General features: G+C 46.6%; 1 protein-coding gene across 3 annotated transcripts in view; it reads left to right on the top strand.

Moving 5' to 3' along the window:
- Positions 1-22,084, top strand: part of LOC144811058 (ataxin-10-like) — a 1,101,028-nt gene that overhangs the window by 83,595 nt on the left and 995,349 nt on the right. The window contains exon 1 of one of the 3 annotated variants that reach the window (XM_078673827.1): positions 275-447. The exons of the other annotated variants lie outside the window; for them this stretch is intronic. Coding sequence (XP_078529953.1) covers positions 308-447 — 140 coding nt within the window. The 5' untranslated portion in view covers positions 275-307. Of the gene's footprint in view, positions 1-274; positions 448-22,084 lie in introns of those variants that run through there. 3 annotated transcript variants of the gene reach the window in all.

Here is a 22,084-nt window from a genome sequence, read left to right as displayed (position 1 = left end):
TACTTCGTTCATACGAGCGTAAGAGTTTTATTTTCAAAAACAAGAGCTGTTTATATGAGAAACACCAGTCAGTGATTTAAAAAAAACTGCTTTTTTTTTAATAGTTTTCCTTATTTAAGCGAGCTTCTTTCAAGGATAACATTTGACGTACTTTCAATTTGTATTTAAACATGGCCGTCTTATTTTTACATATGTAGAGATGGTTCATATTTCAGTCCGTCTTCCATGTTCATGAGCATCAAGGTCTGTCAGTGTCCCGCTGGTTTTGACACTTTCAGCAGGTCTGGGGTTCAACGTCATAGCCAAGATGGCAGCGCCCATAGACACACTGTCTGATTTAGCTCTGGATATGGAGTGCCTACTTAACATTCTTCATGAAAAGAAAGAACCTCCTGACTTGCAGATATTACAGCAGTTAAGCAGCCTATGCAGGGAAAAGTATTACAGGTATGATTACTACACTGACAAAATGTTTGCACAAATACGGCAGGAGCAAATGGTGGTAACTTTCTCATGGTGCACAAAACATCACAGGCACACTCAAGGACGGTATTGATACATTGTGCAAGTAATGACAACATTATGGATACACATGAGTACCATTAGCAAACGCACACCATGTCCTTTATGGCAGACGTAGTCTAACGTACAACTCTGGCCATCTATTGGTTACTTATAGTTCAGTGTTTCTGTCCAGTGCTTGTTAAGTCGTCTTTGCACCGACATTAGTATATTAAGGATAAACAAGCGCGATGGCCCAATCATTTTTTAAAATGGAATTTACAGTGTTATGCTATAAAACCTTCAGGGGTTTCTTCCATTGTACGTATTGGTCCTTTTTAGCAGCCCACTTGAACATTGCTTGGAATCCTTAATTGTGTGGTATGTCATTCTCTAATAACCGTTATGTAGTATTCCCATTTAGAATGTTTTCTAGTCTTGTTATGTTTCCTGTGTCTGCCTACATTCCATATGTGGGAGTTGGGCTGCCTACATTCCATATGTGGGAGTTGGGCAGAGAGAGAGTCGCTTCTGTGGACTGTGGATGTTTAAGCTGTTATCTACAATAAACTTATCTTCTTATTCAAACAATCTTCATTGTGATTACTTCACAATTTTGTCGACGTTTGGGATTTTGTCTTGAAAAGAACCTACTATCAAGGATATATTTTTTTTTATAACGGCGTTCACTTCTCTCCAATTATTTTAATTTGGCATATTGATGACTTGTAAAGCTATCCAGTGTGAAAAATTGTACCATGGACTTCTTCACTTGCTTCTAAACGGATTACAATTTGCTGTTTTTCGACAGAATATCCACTATTTCTTTGTGAGTATCTTTTGTGGATGTCTGCTTGCATTATATGCTGCTTCATGTGTATCCAGCCTTTAACAAGTTCAGCATAACAAGTTGTGCGGCAGTGCTTTCATTTGAATTTTAATGAAATAATTTTTACAATTTTACTGCCTCGCAGTTAATCTGTTTTTGAACATTTGCGCTAAACAGTTAAAGATTCTGTGTTTACTTCCATGCGATTTCGATCCGTGTAAGAAAGCGAGAGTCGCTTCTGTGGACTGTGGATGTCTAAGCTGTTATCTACAATAAACTTACCTTCTTATTCAAACAATCTTCATTGTGATTACTTCACGTTAGCCATGCTCTGCCCAGCCTCGACCATACCTTGAGCAACCTATATCAACCTCTTCCTACCGTTTGCCACTCTGTTCATCCTAAGCCGAGAACTGCCCTCTCTGACCAAGCCACGCTTGGAGTAACCCTAATCAACCTCGGCACATCCTCAGCAGTGCTCACCTGTGCTTCGGGGAACAGAAGTGAGAAAATTACTGCAGTGGGTGATCACTTGGGTCAAAATGTTATCTTCTACTTTTCTCATCCCAGTCCGGCGCTGTGGGAGATTCTAGAGCAAGCATCTCCAACCTTTTCTGTTATAAGAGCTACTTAGGTTCAGTGCAAATCATAATTAGCTACTAATATTATTAGTGTGGTAATAGTTGCCATATAAGACAAGATGACATTATTGGTCCACCCACCTGGTTCACCGACGAACTCAAGAGCTCCAAGAAGAACTGCCGGGCCCTCGAGAAAGCCTGGCGCAGAGACCCGACTACAGACAACATGACCACCCTCAAGCACGCCACCCGAAAACACCACAAGCTGATCCACACCACCAAGAAAACCACATTCAAGGAACGACTGGACAACAACGCCCACAACAGCAAGGAACTCTTCAACATCGTCAAAGAGCTCTCGAACCCCAGCGCCTGAAACAACGACGTCACTCCCTCGCAAGACCTCTGCAACTCGCTCGCCTCGTTCTTCCACAGCAAGATCGCAGACATACACAACAGTTTCAGCACACAGCCGACGCACCCTACGACCACACCAACGCCACCCACCACCACCCTCCGCACCTGGACCCCGGTCAACACGGAAGACACCATCCGCACGATGAACTCCATCCACTCCGGATCACCAACCGACCCCTGCCCTCACCACGTCTTCAACAAGGCCGACTCCATCATCGCACCCCATCTCCGGGACATCATCAACACCTCCTTCGACACCGCCACCTTCCCAGAGAGCTGGAAGCACGCCGAACTCGGCGCCCTACTGAAGAAACCATCGGCGGACCCCACCGACCTCAAAAACTACCGCCCCATTTCGCTCCTTCCTTTTCCTGCCAAAGTCATCGAGAAGACCGTCAACAGACAGCCGGCCGCCTTCCTCAAGGCGAATGGATCCCTCGACCACTCACAATCCGGCTTCCGGGCCAACCACAGCACCGAGACCGCCCTCATCGCAGCCACCGACGACCTCCGAGCCCTGCTCGACAACGGGGAAACAGCGGCCCTCATCCTCCTGGATCTCTCCGCAGCGTTCGACACTGTCTGCCACCGCACCCTAGTGCAGCGCTTGAACAACATCGGAATCCAGGAAAAGGCACTGGAGTGGATCATCTCCTTCCTCGCCGGAAGAACACAGAGAGTCCGCCTCCCCCCATTCAGATCCGAGGCCACCGAAGTCATCTGCGGCGTACCGCAAGGTTCATCACTGAGCCCCACGCTGTTCAACGTCTACATGAGCCCCCTTGCGGCCATCGCACGCCAACACAACCTCAACATCCTCTCCTACGCCGACGACACCCAGCTGATCCTCTCCCTCACCAACGACCCTGCAACCGCCAGAACCAACCTACACGAAGGAATGAAAGACGTAGCCGAGTGGATGAGGAACAGCCGCCTGAAACTGAACTCAGATAAGACGGAAGTCCTCATCCTGGGACCATCATCCTCCGCCTGGTACGACTCCTGGTGGCCCACCGCCCTGGGCAGCGCACCCAAACCAACGGACCACGCGCGCAACCTGGGCTTCATCCTGGACTCCTCCCTCTCGATGACCAGACAAGTCAACGCCGTCTCCTCGTCATGCTTCAACATCCTACGCATGCTACGCAAGATCTTCCGGTGGATCCCCACCGAAACCAGGAAGACGGTCACCCAGGCCCTCGTCACCAGCCAACTGGACTACGGCAACTCCCTCTACGCCGGAACCACAGCCAAACTCCAGAACAGACTCCAGCGCATCCAGAATGCCTCAGCACGACTCATCATGGACAACCCCCGACGCAGCCACATCACCGAACACCTGAGAGACCTTCACTGGCTCCCCGTCAGCAAGAGAATCACGTTCTGACTCCTCACCCACGCACACAAAGCCCTCCACAACCAAGGCCCCAGATACCTCAACGACCGCCTGACCTTCTACACCCCCACCCGCCAACTACGATCGACCAACCACGCACTGGCCGACGTTCCCCGCATCCGAAGAGCCACAACGGGAGGAAGATCCTTCTCCTACCTGGCTGCCAAGACGTGGAACTCCCTCCCCATCCACCTCCGCCTGACCCAAGACCACCTCTCCTTCATGAAGCAACTCAAGACCTGGCTGTTCGAACAGTAGAGGAACCCCCCCCAAGCGCCTTGAGACCCTCCGGGTGAGTAGCGCGCTATACAAATGCTTTGATTGATTGATTGATTGATTAAGATTACCAGCAGTGATTACCTTCCTGCATCAGGAAGATTCCCTGCAGTATTGTCAACATGGCTTTATCATTTTGGAATGCATCTACAGAGCTAATACTTGACAGCCAAAAGCTGCACTACCTGGTACTAAGATATGTCTCCCAAACCCTGATCTTTTATAGCTCCAATATCAGCTTTAAATATTATTGAAAAATCCAGCCATTTGCCTTCAAACATCAGCCAAGCTTATGAGTTCTGGAAATACACACACTTTTGTCTCAAATATACGCTTTTCAATTTAGGGATATACATATTAATTGAACCAAGCAAAAGCTTCTAATGTAGTAGGGTGGGCTACACACAGGAGACCTTTTTACAAGTAGATTTTCTATTCTTAATCGTTCATTTGTTTGTCTCTCACGCATATGTTTGCATGTTGATCAGACCAAGTGCTAATCGTGTTATCTCCATGTAAAGCACTCTGATACCCTCGAGGGTCATGTTCACGCTATACAAAACTTTCTCTATAAATAAATAAGTAGATGGAGAGCTACTGCCGTTGACAATGTACATTTCCAACTGCACACTGATTCCATTTGGGGAGCATACAACATTAGTCCAGGGTTTGCAGCTTGTTTATATTTGATATTTCCATGTTACCATCATGTTGCGTTTGATGTTTTAATGTATTATTTGCGACTCTTCAGAGCAAGTGACTTAGACTGAATCAAAGAAACACTTATTACAGCATTAAGTATTGCCACCATAAACATGCTTAATTCAACTTGTCAGCACCTGTTCAGGAGGCCATGGGGCAAGCAGAGGCTTCTTGGCCACGGCTAAAGGAGCTAAGACCATTTATTTATTTATTCATTTGTAGAGCGATGGTTACACCACCGGAGTGTCTCCGCGCTGAGAGAGAACTCTGAGGAGATGAGGCTTCCAAGTGCTAGACCGGCCGCGTCGTTTAGCCACTAACCGATTCTTATCCTTGTTCCGATTGCACAAATAGCTAGGCCTTTAGTTGCCTACAAAATCTGCTTTCGGAGGGCTCTATTCTTAGATCCATCGGTAGGCTGCTCCAGATTTTGGCTGCACAGTACCTGAATGAGCGTTCCCCCATTCTTGCTCTGAAAATTCTCGGTACAGTCACCTGAGCCTTTTCCAATGATCTTAGGTTATGCCCTGGTATGTATTTGGTAATTAAAGGTTGGAGATAAATTGGGCATTTCTTTAGTAGGATGCGGTGGCAGTGGCACATTGCCTTAAACACGATTCTCTTTTCCACTGGCAACCAGAGGAGAGCTGTCAAGGCTTTCTTCGTGTTAGATTTTCTCAGAAGGCAGAGTACCAAATGAGCCGCCACATTCTGTACCCTCTGCAATTTGGACAGACCCTTTTTTGTAGCACCAAGATATAGCACATTTCCATAATCCAGCTGGGAGGTTATTACTGAATGTACAATGGTTTTCCTGGCCTTAGCTGGTAAGAGATCCAGGACTTCCGCAAAATTTTCATGGCCCAATAGCATTTTCCGGCTACCTTCAGAATTTGGCTCTCAAATGTCAGTTCCCAGTCAAACCAGACTCCGAGGTTTTTTACTTTTGCTTTTGGGGTGGGTAGTTGGCCTATTAAATCAGGCCACCACGCGGTTGACCATATGGATGTCATTTTGCCTACAATCAGTACCGCCGTTTTATTTCCTTTTAACTTGAGGTAGTGATTCGACATCCAGGATGCTACCTCTTTTAAACATTCAGAGAAACGTATGTCTGCCTGGTCCTTGTTCTGTGATAGCAACACAATAAGCTGTGTGTCGTCTGCATAAGAGACGATTGACACCTTATGTTTCTCCACTCTATCTGCCAGTGGTCCCACATAAATGTTAAATAGAGTGGGGATCAACGTTGAGCCCTGTGGAACCCCCTGGGACAAGGGAATCCTTTCTGATAGATAGGTTTGTTGTGCGACTTGGAATCTCCGTGCCGGTAAGAAACAGTGTCAGCCAGCTTGGAGCACTACGGCTGACGCCACGCGTTTCCAACCTGTGTAGGAGCAATTTGTGGGAGACGGTGTCAAACGCCGCACTGAGATCCAGCAATATCAGTGCGGCTGTCTGTCCTTAGTTTGCATATTTTCTCAGAGTTTCTGAGGCCATGAGTAACGCTGATTCTGTGGAATGAGCCGTTCTAAAACCTGATTGGGAGGGATGCAATACGACATTCCTATTTATATGGTCTACCAGCTGTTTGTTAGTTACTTTCTCTGCAACCTTAGCCACAAACGGTAACAGTGAGATAGGGCGCAGATTTTCTAATATTGTTTGATCTAGCAATGGATTGCCAATGGCCTGTTTCCATTTTGCGGGGACAACGCCGTTTTGGAAGGAGCGTAAGATAAGCTCCGAGATATATGGCATAATCGCGTTAGCTCCCTCCATTATTCTTTCCGGTAGTGCTGGATTCAATGGGGAGCCGGATTTGATCCCTTTTGCTATGGCTATAAGTTCTTCTATGTCCAGGATCTTGAATTCATCCAGTGTCACCCCTACAAAGTTTGTCTGGCTTCTGCAGGTCAGGCCTATTCCTTGTCGTGCTTCTACAGGGAAGGTGTCATATATCTTGGTTACTTTATTCGCAAAGAATTCTGCTACCTTGTTACAACTCTCAGTAGAGGCGGTTAGGTCATCTCTAATTTCGTGTGTTCTGAGGGACTTAAGTTTAGAGAACATTTCTTTGGAGGAAATGCTAGCCTTTTCAATTTTTCCTGTGTAAAAAGTGCATCTGGATTTTCTAAATAATGCATGGTATTGTTTAGGTTCCTCTTTATAGTTTTCTTTGGCCCCCCTACAATAATCCTTCCTCCATACTCACTCAAGCGTTTTACACTTTTTCTTGGCCATCTTCAGTTCATCATTGAACCATGGCGCTGTTCCTTTTTGTATCTTTGGAGTCCTGGTGCTCCAAGGTGCTGTCTTATCTAGTGCCTCTATAATCCAGGTTTCCAGTTTGTTATTGGCTAGTTTAATGTCTGTATCTAGTGTAGGCTTTTTTTCTTACAGCGAATGGGAGAAGGATGTGGGGTTAAAATGATTCCACTTTCTAGTAGTGATTTCATTGGTCTGTTGTTCTCGCCTCTTTCTGTGGGAGGGTACTTTGAACTGGATTAGATAATGATCTGACCAGGGAATTGGCCATGGTGTGTCAACCTCTGTCTCCGTAATATTTTATAAAATGGGATCCAAGGTATGTCCCCCTTGGTGCGTTTGTGTCTCTACTTTTTGTGCTAAGTTAAGTGTCAAAAGGTCTTTGCATATTGTGTCCACTTCTTGGTTCTGTTTATTATCAAAGTGTATATTCAGCTTCTACCCGCCTAGGACATCGTCCTACAGATGCTCTGCAAACTGGGCCAAGCACAACTCTTTAAGCACTTGACTCTAAGTGGTAGGTGTGGCCAGCAGTCACATGCTTCTCCGGAAGGTTAATATGGGGGCACACTGGCTCAGCACTCAATACTGTACCCAGCAACTCAATAAGATAGTTGTCCAGCCCAGTGCTTCTCTTTGGAAATAGACAAGTGCTTTATTAGGTCAGAAAGCACGTACTACAACTGCAGTAATGTCAGATAGACCCAATAGCAGATTCAGAACCAAAGCAGTCTGTTTGGTAAAGACCACACACCAGGTAAGCTAAGATGGTGAATTGTAGATCAGTTTGTTTTACTTGCTCCTAGTGCACCTACCTAATAATAACAATAAAAAAAACTATTCTTGCTACTCCAGGTCTTGCCTGAAATCTGATGACTGCTTCTTTGAGGTAGTGAATAACTTGCTTGAATAAAATTAATTGTGTGGAATCATAGCTGTTTCTCATGCCAAATTCACTCGTGTTCCAGTTAAGTCACTTCCCGGAATGAATATCATATAAGTGCAAGTTTTGTGTTTGTCACTGTTCAAAGACACACTGCCATGCCAATTATTCACCAACTCCACATAATTGATTTTTATGCGTATGTACCACTGCATCATACTTCTGGTAACCACAACGGAGGTTGGCACACTACTTCTGGGTAGCACTCCTTTTCTGATATTTTAGCAGTGTCTCAGGCGGAATGATACACTAAGCCTCAAATAGTGTACAATCTCCTGATAAAAGCATTTATGCTCCAATATTTGAACAAAACTGCAGAAATCTGATGACAGTCAGCACCTCCCCAACATCATGCAAATTCTAATCAATTTTTTTGTTGTGACTTCAAAATAGATGGACATGCAAACTGGACGCAAATTGCCTTGTAGAAAAGGATGCCCAAACAGAAGTACATGACGTCAGTTATTCGGGAGCATTTACTCTTGTGTTTCAGTACTTTTTAGGTGAACAAGGATATCAATTTTCTCAGTAATAAAATCAAGTTTTTCTTCAAGCTGTTTTTTTAAGCATTGTTATAGTTGGTGGTTAGTTTTATTCAAACCAATACCTACTATGTTTCCGTGTCAGCATTGATGACTGATATAGGGATTTGGGAGGACAAGGAGACTTTTGTGCATGACAAGTAGATTTACGTTGCATTTTGTCCATTGGACAAGTAGATTTTTATGGTTTAAATTTCTTTATTGCATTTTAATAACTGCAATCCAGGAACAAAAAAGAAAGCAGGAGGTATAACCTCTAGTGATGATAGTATCAGCATTATTAGTCGAGGTGCTTGTCTATGTCCTTGAGAACTTGTTCCCAGTATGTGGCTATTTTTGGTCATTCCCACAATATATGAAGTAGAGTACCTGTGGAGCTGCATTGGCGCTAACAATCAGGCGTGGCAGATGGTTTGTATTTATATAGTCTGCTCGGGGTAAGGTATCAGTATGTAATGAATTTTGTGGCTTTTTTCACCCCAGGGATGTTGTGGGCTGTATGCCGAGCGCTGTAGTAGATGTCGTTCCAATCTTTCAGCAACAGTTCCCTGCCAATCTCCACCACCCTTCGCCGTAGACCCGTAGATTTTACAACTGACCGTTCTAGGGTCAGAAACATATATAGATGGGTAATGAGGCACTTGGGTAATGCGCTGGAAAGAAGCCAGCGTTCATAAGGGGTGAGATGACATTGGGCCCATGGCTGGACCGAGGGCTGAAGCACCCAGTGGCGAATTTGGGTATAGTGCCAGCGTTCTCCTTCGGGGAGGTCATGGACCCGGTGGAGAGAATCAAATGGAATGGGACCTTCTGTGTCAAACAGATGACCCACGGATCTACAGCCAGCCTGGTTCCAAAGATGGAATCTGAAAGAGCCGGGGTAAACTCTGGGTTCCCCACAATAGGTATTAAAGGAGAGGGAGAGTTGGTAAGATACCTGCGTGACGCTACCTTGTCCCAAGCCACCATTGCTGGTTTGGTAATGGGGGAAAGGTATAGGTTAAGGGGAGGAGTATTTTTGGGGAGAAAGGGAATCTTCCATAGAGGCAATCGTGTGACAAGTAGATCTAAAAAAGAAATTACACATCCCTAAACAGGGGTTTTTGCCCTGGGCCCTTTCTGGTCCTGAACAGGCCCAAACAGGTGATACATTTGTATTTGTCTGTTCCCTGCTGATGGGAAGCACTGAAGAGTTTATTGCAGTAGGGAGAAGGGTAAAAGTAATGTAACATCCTTTGCAGATGGTTGATGGGAAACCCAAGATAGGGAACGTTCTCCTGCTATCACTTTGAGGGCTCAAGTGTGGCGTCCCTCCAAGTCCAGAACCCATCTTAAGTCAAGGGTAGGTCCAGGCCTTCATGCACATGCTGGATTAGTATGCGGCGGAAGCCAAAAATTAGGATTACAGATATATGTAGTTTAGGCTCAAGAAGGTGACACAATTGTACACCATGCAGGGGACATTACCATCCCAATAAAACCCAAGCAAGATCCTGTTGTGTACTCTTTCTACATGCTTCTTTTGGACTCTCTTCCTCATTCCACATTCCTGAAGCACTCTCTCCAGTCTGCTGTATCACTCTTTTTTCTGCTTGCCAGGGCCCTGCAATGTTCTGCCCATTACAGCCCTGCTAGCTATCTAGGGCAAGCCCAGAACACTAACACACTTTATTAATGTGCGACTGGAGCCAAAATCCACAAACTAGAATAACACATACTTGCTGTTTGACCTGACAGGGCAGAAGACACGACTATACACAATGCTGAAAACATTGCCATCCCAACACTAGCCAAACATGATCCTGCAGTTTTTCCTTTCTCCATACTTCTATTGGACACTCCCCTTGCTCTCTCTCCTTTCTCCTTTCAGACTCCTACAATGGTCTCCTGGAGTACTTTCAGAATCTACAACACTCCTTGAAAATTCTTGCAAAATGCTCTCAATCCAGGTGCTTGTTCCATCCATTTAATTCATGTTGTGAAGCTTCCCTCCCTCTGAGCTTCCACAACATTCCCTTCAACAAATCTGTCAAATGACGCCATGAAGGTAGGGCTGCTTTCAGCCTTTACTGTGTTTTAGCCAATATGACTAAGCTTGTTGTGACTTATAAGGCAGTGCTTAAAATAAGAAAAGTGAAATTACAAGTCCCAGGTTGCCTATTGCTGTTGGCTAAAAACGACAATTGCTCACATGGTATTGGTTAACATCTTAAGGCCTCTATTGCATTATTGCTCTTATTCTCTCTGGGCGTTTGCAGACTCCATTGCTGTGGAATTGTTCTTCATTAACATAGTGTAAAAACAGTTGCATGCTTTATGACGGTGTTTAAACTTGACTGGATAATTGATAGATACACTCCACATCATTCCCTTTTCCACAGTTTTTAGCACTCTTTCTGACAACAAATTTTCAACCACAGGCTTGTACTTCACCACCTTAAAGATTTTATCAATGTTTATTTTGACCTGCGTCACAGTTGGTCAGTTCTGATGAGCTCAGTTATTTGGGGGTTAATCCTAAGTAAACACAAGGAGATGATGGGCGGAGCGCTGACTCTTTTCAGACACTCACCCCCAGTCACATAGCTTGGTTGAATCCATCAACATTCTTTAGCTCACTTTGCCACCTCAGTTCAGACCCAGCTATATGCAAATCAGTCTTGACCCTGAGCCTCATGGGAACAGTCCAGCCCGAACTGCCAAGCCAGGTCTTCCCTGAACTGGAAATAAGCATCCTGGGACACCAACCTGCTGGGACACCAACCTGCTGGCAAGTATCTTTAAAATACACACATTCAGGTCCGTATGCCACTCTTACTTACAATATCTGGTCGATGAAATCTTGCTGGAGATCAACTCAGGGCTTTTCTATATGTCAGTTTTGTCTAACAAATTGAACCTATTTAATTACTAAGCCATTCCTTACACATGGATCTATTTTAGTTGATTTAGTTAGGTAACTAATCACAGAATGTATTCACCTGGTTTATTCATAAAATGACCACAGCCTCAGTTTCAATTTAAAGTTTTATCTGAAAGTTTTGATGAATCAAATATAAATTACAGTGTTAACTTCATAATTCTAAAGAGGTTAGATTTGGTTACCTTAATTAGACTATATAATTAATGACGAGCCCTCAGGAAAAAGAGGATAGAGAGAAAAGGCACATTGGCAAAATACACAGATTATATTTACCTAGGATGGTGCAAGATCAGACCCCTCTGGCCAAGAGTTTTGGACCCCTTGGAAATAACAGGTAACAGGTTCAGGACAGGATTAGGACAGGACAGGTCAGCTCTTCTGGATTTAACACCAGCGTCACACCCCTCTCTGATACTAGTTCCCTCCTCGATTTTCTTCCGCAAATCTCGTTCCTAAATTTAGTTGTAGAAAATTCTAAGTCTGCTTTCAGGTATATTGATCAGCACTCAGACAGCATCTCTATCTCTCTGCATTCTGGCAGCGATCAGGCTACTACCTCATTATACTAACTAACCCAGTTATACCTTTTGATGGCATGTTCAACCCCAAAATGTTTCAACTTGTGTAACTTGTGAATTCTGATTGGACAAGCCAAGGGGATGATCATCACTCCATACTAAGTTTATTACTTTTTCTTAAGAGCATTGTCTTATGTTCCTGCCCATTAATTTGTTTCACCCAAACTTTATTTCCACCCGTTTTCATATTACTTTTTAAACATTGTATAACATTTATACATTTGTTCATTGAGTCTTCAGGATGTTCCGTCATCTTTCAGACTATGAGAAAAGGTCGTCCTTGATCGAGTTCCAAGACTTGAGATCACGACTCCAGAGTTGTTTCTAATGCGACTGCGGGCACGACTCACATTTCAGATTTTAGGCCCAATTACGAACTAACAAAGAAGTAAAAAAGACAAGACGTTAGATTCAAATAAAATGATTTCACTGTATACCACTTATTTCTACACTAATCCAATTTAATTATTTATGCATTAGTACTTAGTATAAAATACAGTTTAGTTTCAAGTAGAGCAGATGCTTAGCATGTGAGTTCTGAAGCGGCCATTTTGGTGTTAGTGCGCAGAAGCAAAGCTTTCTGTCCAAGCGTTATGACATCATGCAATTGGCGCAGGGGGCGTGGCCTGACGCCGATGGAGATGGGAGCCTGAATTAGAGCTCCCGCCGGTGATCCCCTCTCCAGCACCATCCTGCCCCCTATAGAGGGGCCCGAGCACGTCGACCGGCCCTGGGGGTGTCGGAACCAAGGGGGTGTCGGGGGGGCACATGTTGCAGATGTTTGATAGCCCTCCCCAGGAGAATTAGAGCTGATGGACCTGCAAAGCCGCGGACCATACAAAATGGCTGCCGCGCGGCAATAACGACTCCTGGTCGAACGCTGCGCAGACGGAGCTGTGTGACTGACTGTTGTCCGTCCTGATTTGCCGCCTCGGACAAAAGAATGGGGATGCTGGCGGAGGCGGGGGCACACGACGGACAGCAGACATGGAGGGGCGGAGACACGACATGCCGACGGAGAGACCCACAATAATCCTCCGCAGGTTGTAGCTCTGCCTCAACGACCAGCAGAGAGTCTAGGGGCCGGGATAAGGCTTCAGATAGGGCAGCTGATTACGGACCCACTGAGCCAGTAGTGGAACCGCAGTGGCGGCTGGAGCCCCAAGCTTGGCTCGAATGCGGCACGGCCTGTTCTGGAGGTGAAGGGCCCAAAGGCAGCAGGCGCAGAGGTGGAGGTGGATCTCAGTCACAGCCAGCGCAGTGTATCTTGATCCTTCAGGAGGAGGGACTAACGCACAAATTTAACACAGCGGACCAGGGGCTGAGCGGTGGGGCTGGCTTTCACTCCCTCCATAGTGGTATCGAGCGCGACCGGTCCCGCCCGGTCGTTCATCACGTCAGGGGCGGTGCGTGCCAACCTCAAAGGCAGCAGGGGACGGACCACCAGTAGACGGGACACTGAGCAGTAGGAGGGGCTCAGCGAGGAAAACGGGGACTCCAGTTCACGCTCGGGGACCAGGAAGGAAGGGGTTACACCCCAAGAGGAGCTCTCACTCCATGATATCCTGCAGGCCATAGAACGATCGCGGATGGCAGTGGAGACCAAGATCGACACAATCCAGGAAGACCTGGGCCTTCTACGGGCTGACCATACGAAGCCAGCGGATCGGGTCACGGTCACCGAAGGGGAGATAAAAGGCCTGAAGTCACCGGTAGCTGTGACGGCACACAAAGTCACGGACATAGAAAAGAGAGTCCTGATCCTGGAACAGCGTGCAGAGGTTGCCGAAAACAGGGCCCGCCGCAACAACATTAGGGTCACGGGCCTTCCCGAAAAAGTTTAAGGGAATGACATGGTGGCTTACCTCGAACATTGGCTGCGCACAGCGGTAGCAGAGGAAGGGTTAGCATTCTTCGCCTTGGAAATGGCACACAGAGTTCCAGCCCGAGCCCCGCAACCTGGCAGGCCGCCGAGGCCGGTGGTGGCCCGCCGCCTATTCTACAAAGACGGAGACCATGTGCTTGGCCAGGCGCGCCTCAAAGGGCTACTTAAGGTGGACAACAGTATCATGTGGATCTTCCCAGATTTCTCGAGGGGGGTGCAACAACAAAGAGAATCCTTCACCGCGGTCAAAAGTAAACTGCGCTGGATGGGGGTGTCCTACTCTATGGTTTTCCCAGCTAAACTTTGCATAGTGCTTTATTCTTCGCCACCCCCCAGGAGGCCTGGGACTGGATTGAGGAACAGGACCCCGAGGACCGCAGAGAAAAGAAAAAAACCTAGTTGAAAAGAACCTGACACGCTCTCCTGACAGAGGGACGACCTCAAAGAACCACCCGACGACGGAGGAGGCGAACTGGGCCAGAGCCAGTGCAATCGCAGCGGTAGAATCGTTGAGTGCGGTGGACACCCGGGATCCACTGTTGCACTCCGGGGAAGAGCAGAGGGACTCGGACTCTGAAACTAGCTCGAGTTCGGTGGGGGATGGCAGCCAGACCCTGACGCATGTAACTCCCAGATCGGCGGACGACTTGATATGAAGTGGGTCGTGCAAGCAAGTATTGACAGGTCTATGTTGTGGGGAAGGGGGACATGATGTTTGTATAGCCCTACACATTGGCAAGAGGGGTCCCTTGATAATTACCCGAGACATTTACGCCAGGGGGTGCGGGGGGCGGACATTGACCTAGCCAGCACTTCAGAACTTTGACTGTTCAAGCACTAGTGAGCACGGTTTGGATGGGGGAGACGTTCTCACTTGTCCTGGGGAGGGGGAGTTGGGATAGTTTACCTAGTTTTAGTTGGGGGAACTGCTGTCTTCCTCAGTGGGGTGCCACAGAGTATAGCGTGAAGGCTCGCATTATACAATATTGGGCACCAGATACAGGGTGTGGCAAGGGAAGCCAGATGGAGGGGGAGAGGCTAATTTATAATGCGCATGCAGACTGACTACAGTCTTCTTTCCTGGAACATCCGGGGGATGCACTACATTCATAAACAGTACAAAATCTTCTCACAGCTGAATAGCCGGGGAGTCCACATAGCAATGCTGCAGGAGACGCATAAACTAGCAGCAGAGGGGGAGGCACTACATCGTAGGTGGAGAGGCCATGCATACTACACCACGTCCTTCGCATTTGTCAGGGGGGTCTTGATTTGGTTCAGGGCAGGGTCCTCTTCCAACACACTGCTCACAAGGTGGATCCGGAGGGCCGATACATAGTGGTCACTGGACGCCTCGATGGTCAGGATATTACACTCATCAATGTGTATGGCCCGAACACAGAGCAGGGGGCGTTCTTGGAACAACTGTCGGGGACACTGGCTCCATACCTGACTGGGGCAGTTTTCGTGGGGGGCGACTTTAACTGTATAGCCGATCCAGTCCTGGATCGCTCGCACCCACCGCTTAATGATGCCCCAGTGAATAGGATAGCTAAGAAGTATAGGGATTGGCAATCCCGTTGGGGACTGGTAGACACGTGGCGAAGGACGCATCCAGGGGACAGGGAATACTCCCACCTCTCTCATGTACATGACTTACATATCCGCTTAGATACCTTCCTATGTTCGTCAGATATGCACATCCGACTCCACAAGACGGAATACCTTACCCGAACGGTGCCCGACCACAACCCTCTGTTACCCCGACTACAATAGGGATATAAACGTCAACCCATCCCCACCTGGCGCCTCAAGCCGGAGGCACTTGAGGACAAAGTGTTCCATACTGAGATTAAAGAGCACATCATCACATATTTAATGGATAATGCACACACCACGGACTCTAGGGTGACCGAATGGGAGGCCTTTAAGGCAGTTATTAGGGGGCATTGCATGGCATTGTCCATAGGGGTGAGACGTACACTATTGACGGACGTGAAAAGGGCAGACCGGGTGTTGAAGGAAGTGGAGTGCAGGCGTCCGAATGCTCCAGACCTACGGCAGGAATTGCTCAAAGCGAAGGAGGAGGTGGCAGTACAGGAGGAGCGATTGAGGTGCTTTCATTACCGGGCCTACATGGATAAAACGCCGCAGAGAGAGATAAGGCGGGCAGATTACTGGTGTAGCCGTAGGGAGCACACCATTCTAGAATTGACGGGACAAGGAGGACGACATCTGTATCGGCAGGATGACATTAATGAGCGTTTCTGGCGGTACTACGAGCACCTGTATACGAGCATTGGACCCAGTGGGGAGGGGGACGTGGAGGAATACTTGGCGGACCTGCCGATGCCAGTCCTGACGGACGAGGAGGCGGAGCCACTGTGGGCTGCAATCTCAGACAGACAAATCCGAGTAGTTATCAAGGTACTGGCGAGAGGGAAGACACCGGGCACGGATGGGCACCCTAAAGAGTTCTATGCCACGTACTTAGATGTACTGACCCCCAGGCTGGTGGAGATGTACGCGAAGGCCAGGGAGAGGGGCCGCCTGCCGGGCATGACTAGAGAGGTGGTGGTAGTCCCGCACTTGAAGTCGGACAAGTCCCCCCTGGAGTGCGAATCATATCGCCCATTGTTGATGCTCAATTTCGACTTTAAAATCCTAAGTAAAATCCTGGCAACGCGATTGCTCCCCTATGTGGTGCCTATGGTACATCAGGACCAGGCAGGATTCATACCTCGTCGAAATACAACCCTAAATATACGCAGGCTATTGTCTATTATTAAATTAGGAACGGCAGCGGAGCAGAGGGGGGCGGTGTTCACCATAGACATGGAAAAGGCATTTGATAGCCTCGAATGGTGATTCCTATATGCAATTTTGATCAAAATGGGTCAGGGAGAGGGCTTTATAAGCTGGGTGAAGCTACTATATACTGATCCAGTGGCAAGGATCCGCACGGGTCGCACAATATCAAGTGGAGAGGGGGACACGCCAGCGATGTCCCCTGTCCCCGCTGCTATTTGCCTTGGCAGTAGAGCCATTGGCCTGTGTGGCACGGTCTGGAAGGGAGTACCAGGGGGTTCAGGTGAGAGAGATACGACACCTGGTGGCGTTATACGCGGATGACCTCCTACTATTCCTCAATGATGCTGAGGGCGACCTACCGGGGGCTAAGGCAGTGATGGAGCGCTTTGGCTCCTTATCGGGTCTACGTGTGAACTGGCTGAAGTCCAAACTATTCCCCCTGGTGAGGGACGCAAGGCCCCCTCTGAATCCGGGGATCAGAAAGAAGGCTCCGGTTCGTCCCGGTGAAGAGTTTACTTTCTCAAAATCCAAATCCATGTGGGGAGCCTTACCTAGAGCTTTGAGTTGGCAGGTGCTGCGGGAAAATCGTTGTCAGAGCGAAGATCAGGCTGCCGCTTCGCATTCACTGTAGATATGGGCAGTCGCTGTTCTACGCGAATAGGAGGTCACCTTCGTAACTTCATATTGGCCGGAGATACGCTGATCGTTGCCAACATGAGGAGCCAGCTCACGGTCGCAAAGAGACCCATACTTCTGGAGTTCTGTTTCAAGGCAGGAGAGGTACACTGTAATGCCGCCAAGGGGTCGGGACCTTGCAGGCATCTCTGGGCGATCAGGGCTCACTGCAGCAGAGGCCAGTAGCAGGGCCCTGGCACGTTCAGGTGGTGCTCATCAGCTGAACAGTTGCAGGGAGGCATCTGGAAGCGTATTGTGTCCCTGTAACTCAAACAGGAGGTCAGCCAACTACCCTTGGAAACACTTCTGGGAATCCTGGGTTCAAGGTACAGTCTTCCTTCTTCAGACAGCAGGGCTGTCCTTCCTCTCAAATTTCCACAGGCCCAGTAGTGTTCTGCTGAGGGGTTCCGAGGATGACATTCTTCTACCCAGTACCAGTCTGTGGGTAGGGGGATGCCCTCTTTGTTAAACCTTCCCTCTTTCCTGAGCTTGGCTTCACACTGTCTAGGATAACAAAGGGCACACCAGCCTAGGTGTGAGGTATATTTGTCAGTGGCTGGGCAAGCAGCCTTAGAAGTCAGGAAGGGAGTGAGCACAGCCCCCAGGCTACCCTTTTGGCGCTCAGGAAGGGCTGAGTACTACCCACCAGGACTTCTTGCTCAGGAAGGAATGTACAACACACCACAGGAGAGTAATTGACTATCATGTGACCCTGGACACTGGCAGAAAGGCACATTTGGTTGAGGATGAAAAATGGCAATTTTCTAAAAGTGGCTTATTCAGAAAAGTAACTTAAAATCTGACTTTACAATTAAAGAGGACTTTATTTTGCAATTCATATGAGTGGATAAGGTATTTCTCTATCTGTTCCCCAACTGGAATGATAAATTATTAAGTGTAATAAGGTAACCCAGTCTTAGGCTATGGGACAGATAGCCTTGTACAGTGAATAACAACTTTAGGCGTTTTCTTCACTGACAGGGCATGTACAACGTAAGGAATGTACAACTTAAATGCACATGTACAACTTAAATGCACATGTCCTATTCTTTAAATACCATGCACCCTAAACTATGAGCCTTTAAAGTCTACTTTAGGCTGACTTATAAGTATTAAAAAGAAATGTTTAGGCTTGGCCAAAGGTTGATTTTTAATTACTAACTGTATTAAAATACACTCTAAGTTTCAGCAAACAATAATCATACAAGCATAAAAAATCGTAGAATAAACAAAGTTTTTAATGTGCAACAGTGGTGCAAGCTCTGCCCAATACTTGCATATAGAATTGGCGAATAGCTGGTCACCATTAGAGAACCAGGCCCAAAGTGCACAACTTTACAGCACATGGGCACATATATACACCATTCAATAATGTTGTGATCATTTCTTGAAATGAAGTTGACACTCTTCTATACTGCGATTGCTTTATTGAAGATGGAAGAAATCAGTGTTCATGATTCAATCAAAATGTTGCTCCACATTTGTAAAACTGGATTTGATCAAGCAAAAATCTCCGTATTCAAATAATCATGTCCAAAACCCAATGCATTTCAGGAAAAACCTTCATCAGGGGTTACTATAAGTAGAAGTAAGAAACAACAAGCATTTGCAATGCAGTAGGTCTCGCATTAATTCGAGTAAGCTACTGGCATTGTAAATGACAATGTGTTTTATTTATGTTTCAAAAACCAAAACATAAATAAAAGGCATTGTCATTTACAATGCCAATAGCACAAACTCGTGTAAATGCCAGACCTGTTGCATTGTAAATGCTTGTTTAGAATGGTATGGTCTGTTATTGTATAATATGTATAATATGTATAATGTGTTAACCTACAGTATGGACTGCCATTGTATTAAATGGTATGGTCTGTTATTATACAGTATGGTATGTTATGGTTAGTTATTGTATAATATGGTATGTTGTGGTCTGTTAATGTACGGTATAGTGTGGTATGCATGGTCTTTTATTGTATCGTATACTATGGTATATGAGTAAGGTATGGCATGTTATTGAGGTGTACAACCTATGAACTAACTGTACACGTACATGTGCATTTAGGCAGTCGCTAATAACACTTGTTAGTACAATTTTAAAACATGTAACTTAAGTTGGCTTTCCTCAATTGGGATGCGACCAAAACATGGACAAGTCAGAAACAAATGGAACCTTAGTAAATGCTTTACCATTTAGCTTTATTAAAATGCCATAAATTGAGTGGTGTTATGTGGCTCGGACAAGACTAGCTGGAAAAAAAAAGCTTATTGGAAAGCAAAGTTTTGAAAAATCGGGAAAGCGAACGAGTGATGGGAGCAAACTAGAACAGGATGTGCTTTAGATGCAAGTGTCGCCTAAGATCAAGCATTGAGTGTGCCAGAGGAGAGATTACAAATAATTCAAGCTTGTCTATAGGCTTGCAGAGCAGCCCGGGTGGAGCATCCTCTTCAGAGAGTAGGGAAAGCTGCAAGGAGGCGGACAAGGACGTAATGAGGTCTGAGCTAGATCACACACACCATCATATTTTATATACAGCCCCTTACGTTTGAGATGTTCCTCCTGCAATACAAGTGTTACCTTTCTGGCCTTCTAAACAGCAGCCACCTTTCTGTAAACTCTACTGCTGCTGCTCAGTGGAGCTATGCAAAAACAACAGGTGATGGGCAGAATGCAGAACAATGTCATACATTCACCCCAGTACAGAGATCTGGGCCTAAATCCATCGTTTTTTTGCTCACCATGCCATTCCAGTTTGAACCCATACATATGCAAATCAGTCTTGACCCTGTGCCCCATGGGGCAAGTCCAGCCCGAACTGCCAAGCCAGGTCCTCCCTGGACTGGAAAAAAGTATCCAAGGACCGGTTTCGGGCTTTCAGCCCTCATCAGCCTGGATAGCTTGATTCCAGTGGCATGGAGAGCACGGGACTCACGTCTGAGCATACCCGTCCCACTCGGGGTGACAAATGCAAAAACAACAGGTGATGGACAGAATGCAGAACAATGTCATACATCCACCCCAGTACAGAGATCTGGGCCTAAATCCATCGTTTTTTTGCTCACCATGCCATTCCAGTTTGAACCCAGCCATATACAAATCAGTCTTGACCCTGTGTCCCATGGGAACAGTTCAGCCCGAACTGCCAAGCCAGGTCCTCCCTGGACTGGAAAAAAGCATCCAAGGACCGGTTTCGAGCTTTCAGCCCTCATCGGCCTGGATAGCTTGATTCCAGTGGCATGGAGAGTACGGGACTCACGTCGGAGCATACCCGTCCCACTCGGGGTGACAACCGCAAAAACAAGTGATGGGCAGAATGCAGAACAATGTCATACTTTCACCCCAGTACAGAGATCTGTGCCTAAATCCATCGTTTTGTTTGCTAAGCACATTACATTAGGCATCTAAAACAATTACCGCAAAAATAATCCTTCAAGCACTTGATTTAAAGAGGGGAAAATGAACTCTGCCAATATGTTTTGCTATTCTGTTTGTCATACACTATTGACCGGTCAGGCGGAGCGTTTTATTTCTTCCCAGCTGTTCACGCAGCCCTTTCTCTCATGCTCGCTTACAGTGCCAAGAAGAGCTTGCTGGATTTTGGAAAGCGCATCACAGCGTGTGCTATTGTTAAACCTCCTTGCGCTCGCGGCCAGGGCCGAGTCAGCACATATATGTCGTGGACAGTATTGCACAGTCCCAGTGACGCTGCACATAGTAATCCTTTAATTCTGTCTGGGGACAACGCGGTTTGTGCGGTTGCAGGGTCACGCTGCAGTGCGTGAGCAGCTGTTGGGCAGAGGGTGTGCTCAGGGCACACAGAGGAAGAAGAGGAGCTATAAAAAAACAAGCATTTGCAATGTAATAGGACCAGGGCACAAGTCCAAAAAAAAAGTGGGGGACTCTCCTAGTTAGGTGGTATCACAGAAAGTGACATCACGACAGGAAGTGACATCGCATGTGCAGCAGATCTATCATTTGCACGTATTGCAAGATTTAACAATTGAAGCTTCTCAGTACTTAGGCCTGTGACTTAAGGTCCCTGTATGGAGGATTTAAGAGCCCAGATTTGGATGAAGTTTGGCGTACAACTACATTAGTCAAGCCCATAAGTGCTGTAAGCTAGGCATACTAAAACATGGCATGCCAAGGTTTCAGGATGCTGATATGTAAGGCTCTCCGTTTTCACAGATTTTTTACAGATAAATATAGACAGAAAACAATGTGTTTTCTGTCTGCATTTATCTTTAAAAGTGGATAAATACAGAAAATTGTCCCACTTTTAAGTGACTCTCCGTGCTGTCTTTCATGAATTATAGGCCAGCAGCTGCCCTGTAAAATAAGTGGGGGGACGCCGTCCACCCGGGTGGTCCCCTGACTCGTGCCCTGGTATACATGTATGTATATGTTATTTCTATACTGCGAAGAGAGAAGCAGTGGAGTGCTGTACATGCTGAAAGACAACCATAAAGCCAACTAGTAAGTGGAGCGGAAACTGATTTGGGGATCGTTAATACATTGAGTTCTGGTATTCCTAAAAGTGGTGAGCTTCCAACTCTTTCCTAAATTGGAGCGAGTATGGAAGCACGCAATTTCTGCCCAACCAATGCATGTAATCCTGACTCCCAACATGTGGGCGGAACCAAAGCCCCTCTGTAGTGATTCCCACTTATTGTCTGCGATGGCTGTGCTGTCAAGCCACACCATAAAACACACTTTAAAATGTGTTCTAGAGCTACCTTGCTGCTCCCTTATAAGATAA

The sequence above is a fragment of the Lissotriton helveticus genome, chromosome 1_1 (assembly GCF_964261635.1).
Source record: "Lissotriton helveticus chromosome 1_1, aLisHel1.1, whole genome shotgun sequence".
NCBI lineage: Eukaryota > Metazoa > Chordata > Amphibia > Caudata > Salamandridae > Lissotriton > Lissotriton helveticus.
The sequence above is the reverse complement of the archived record's forward strand: the minus strand, read 5'-3'. Positions and strand labels throughout refer to the sequence as shown.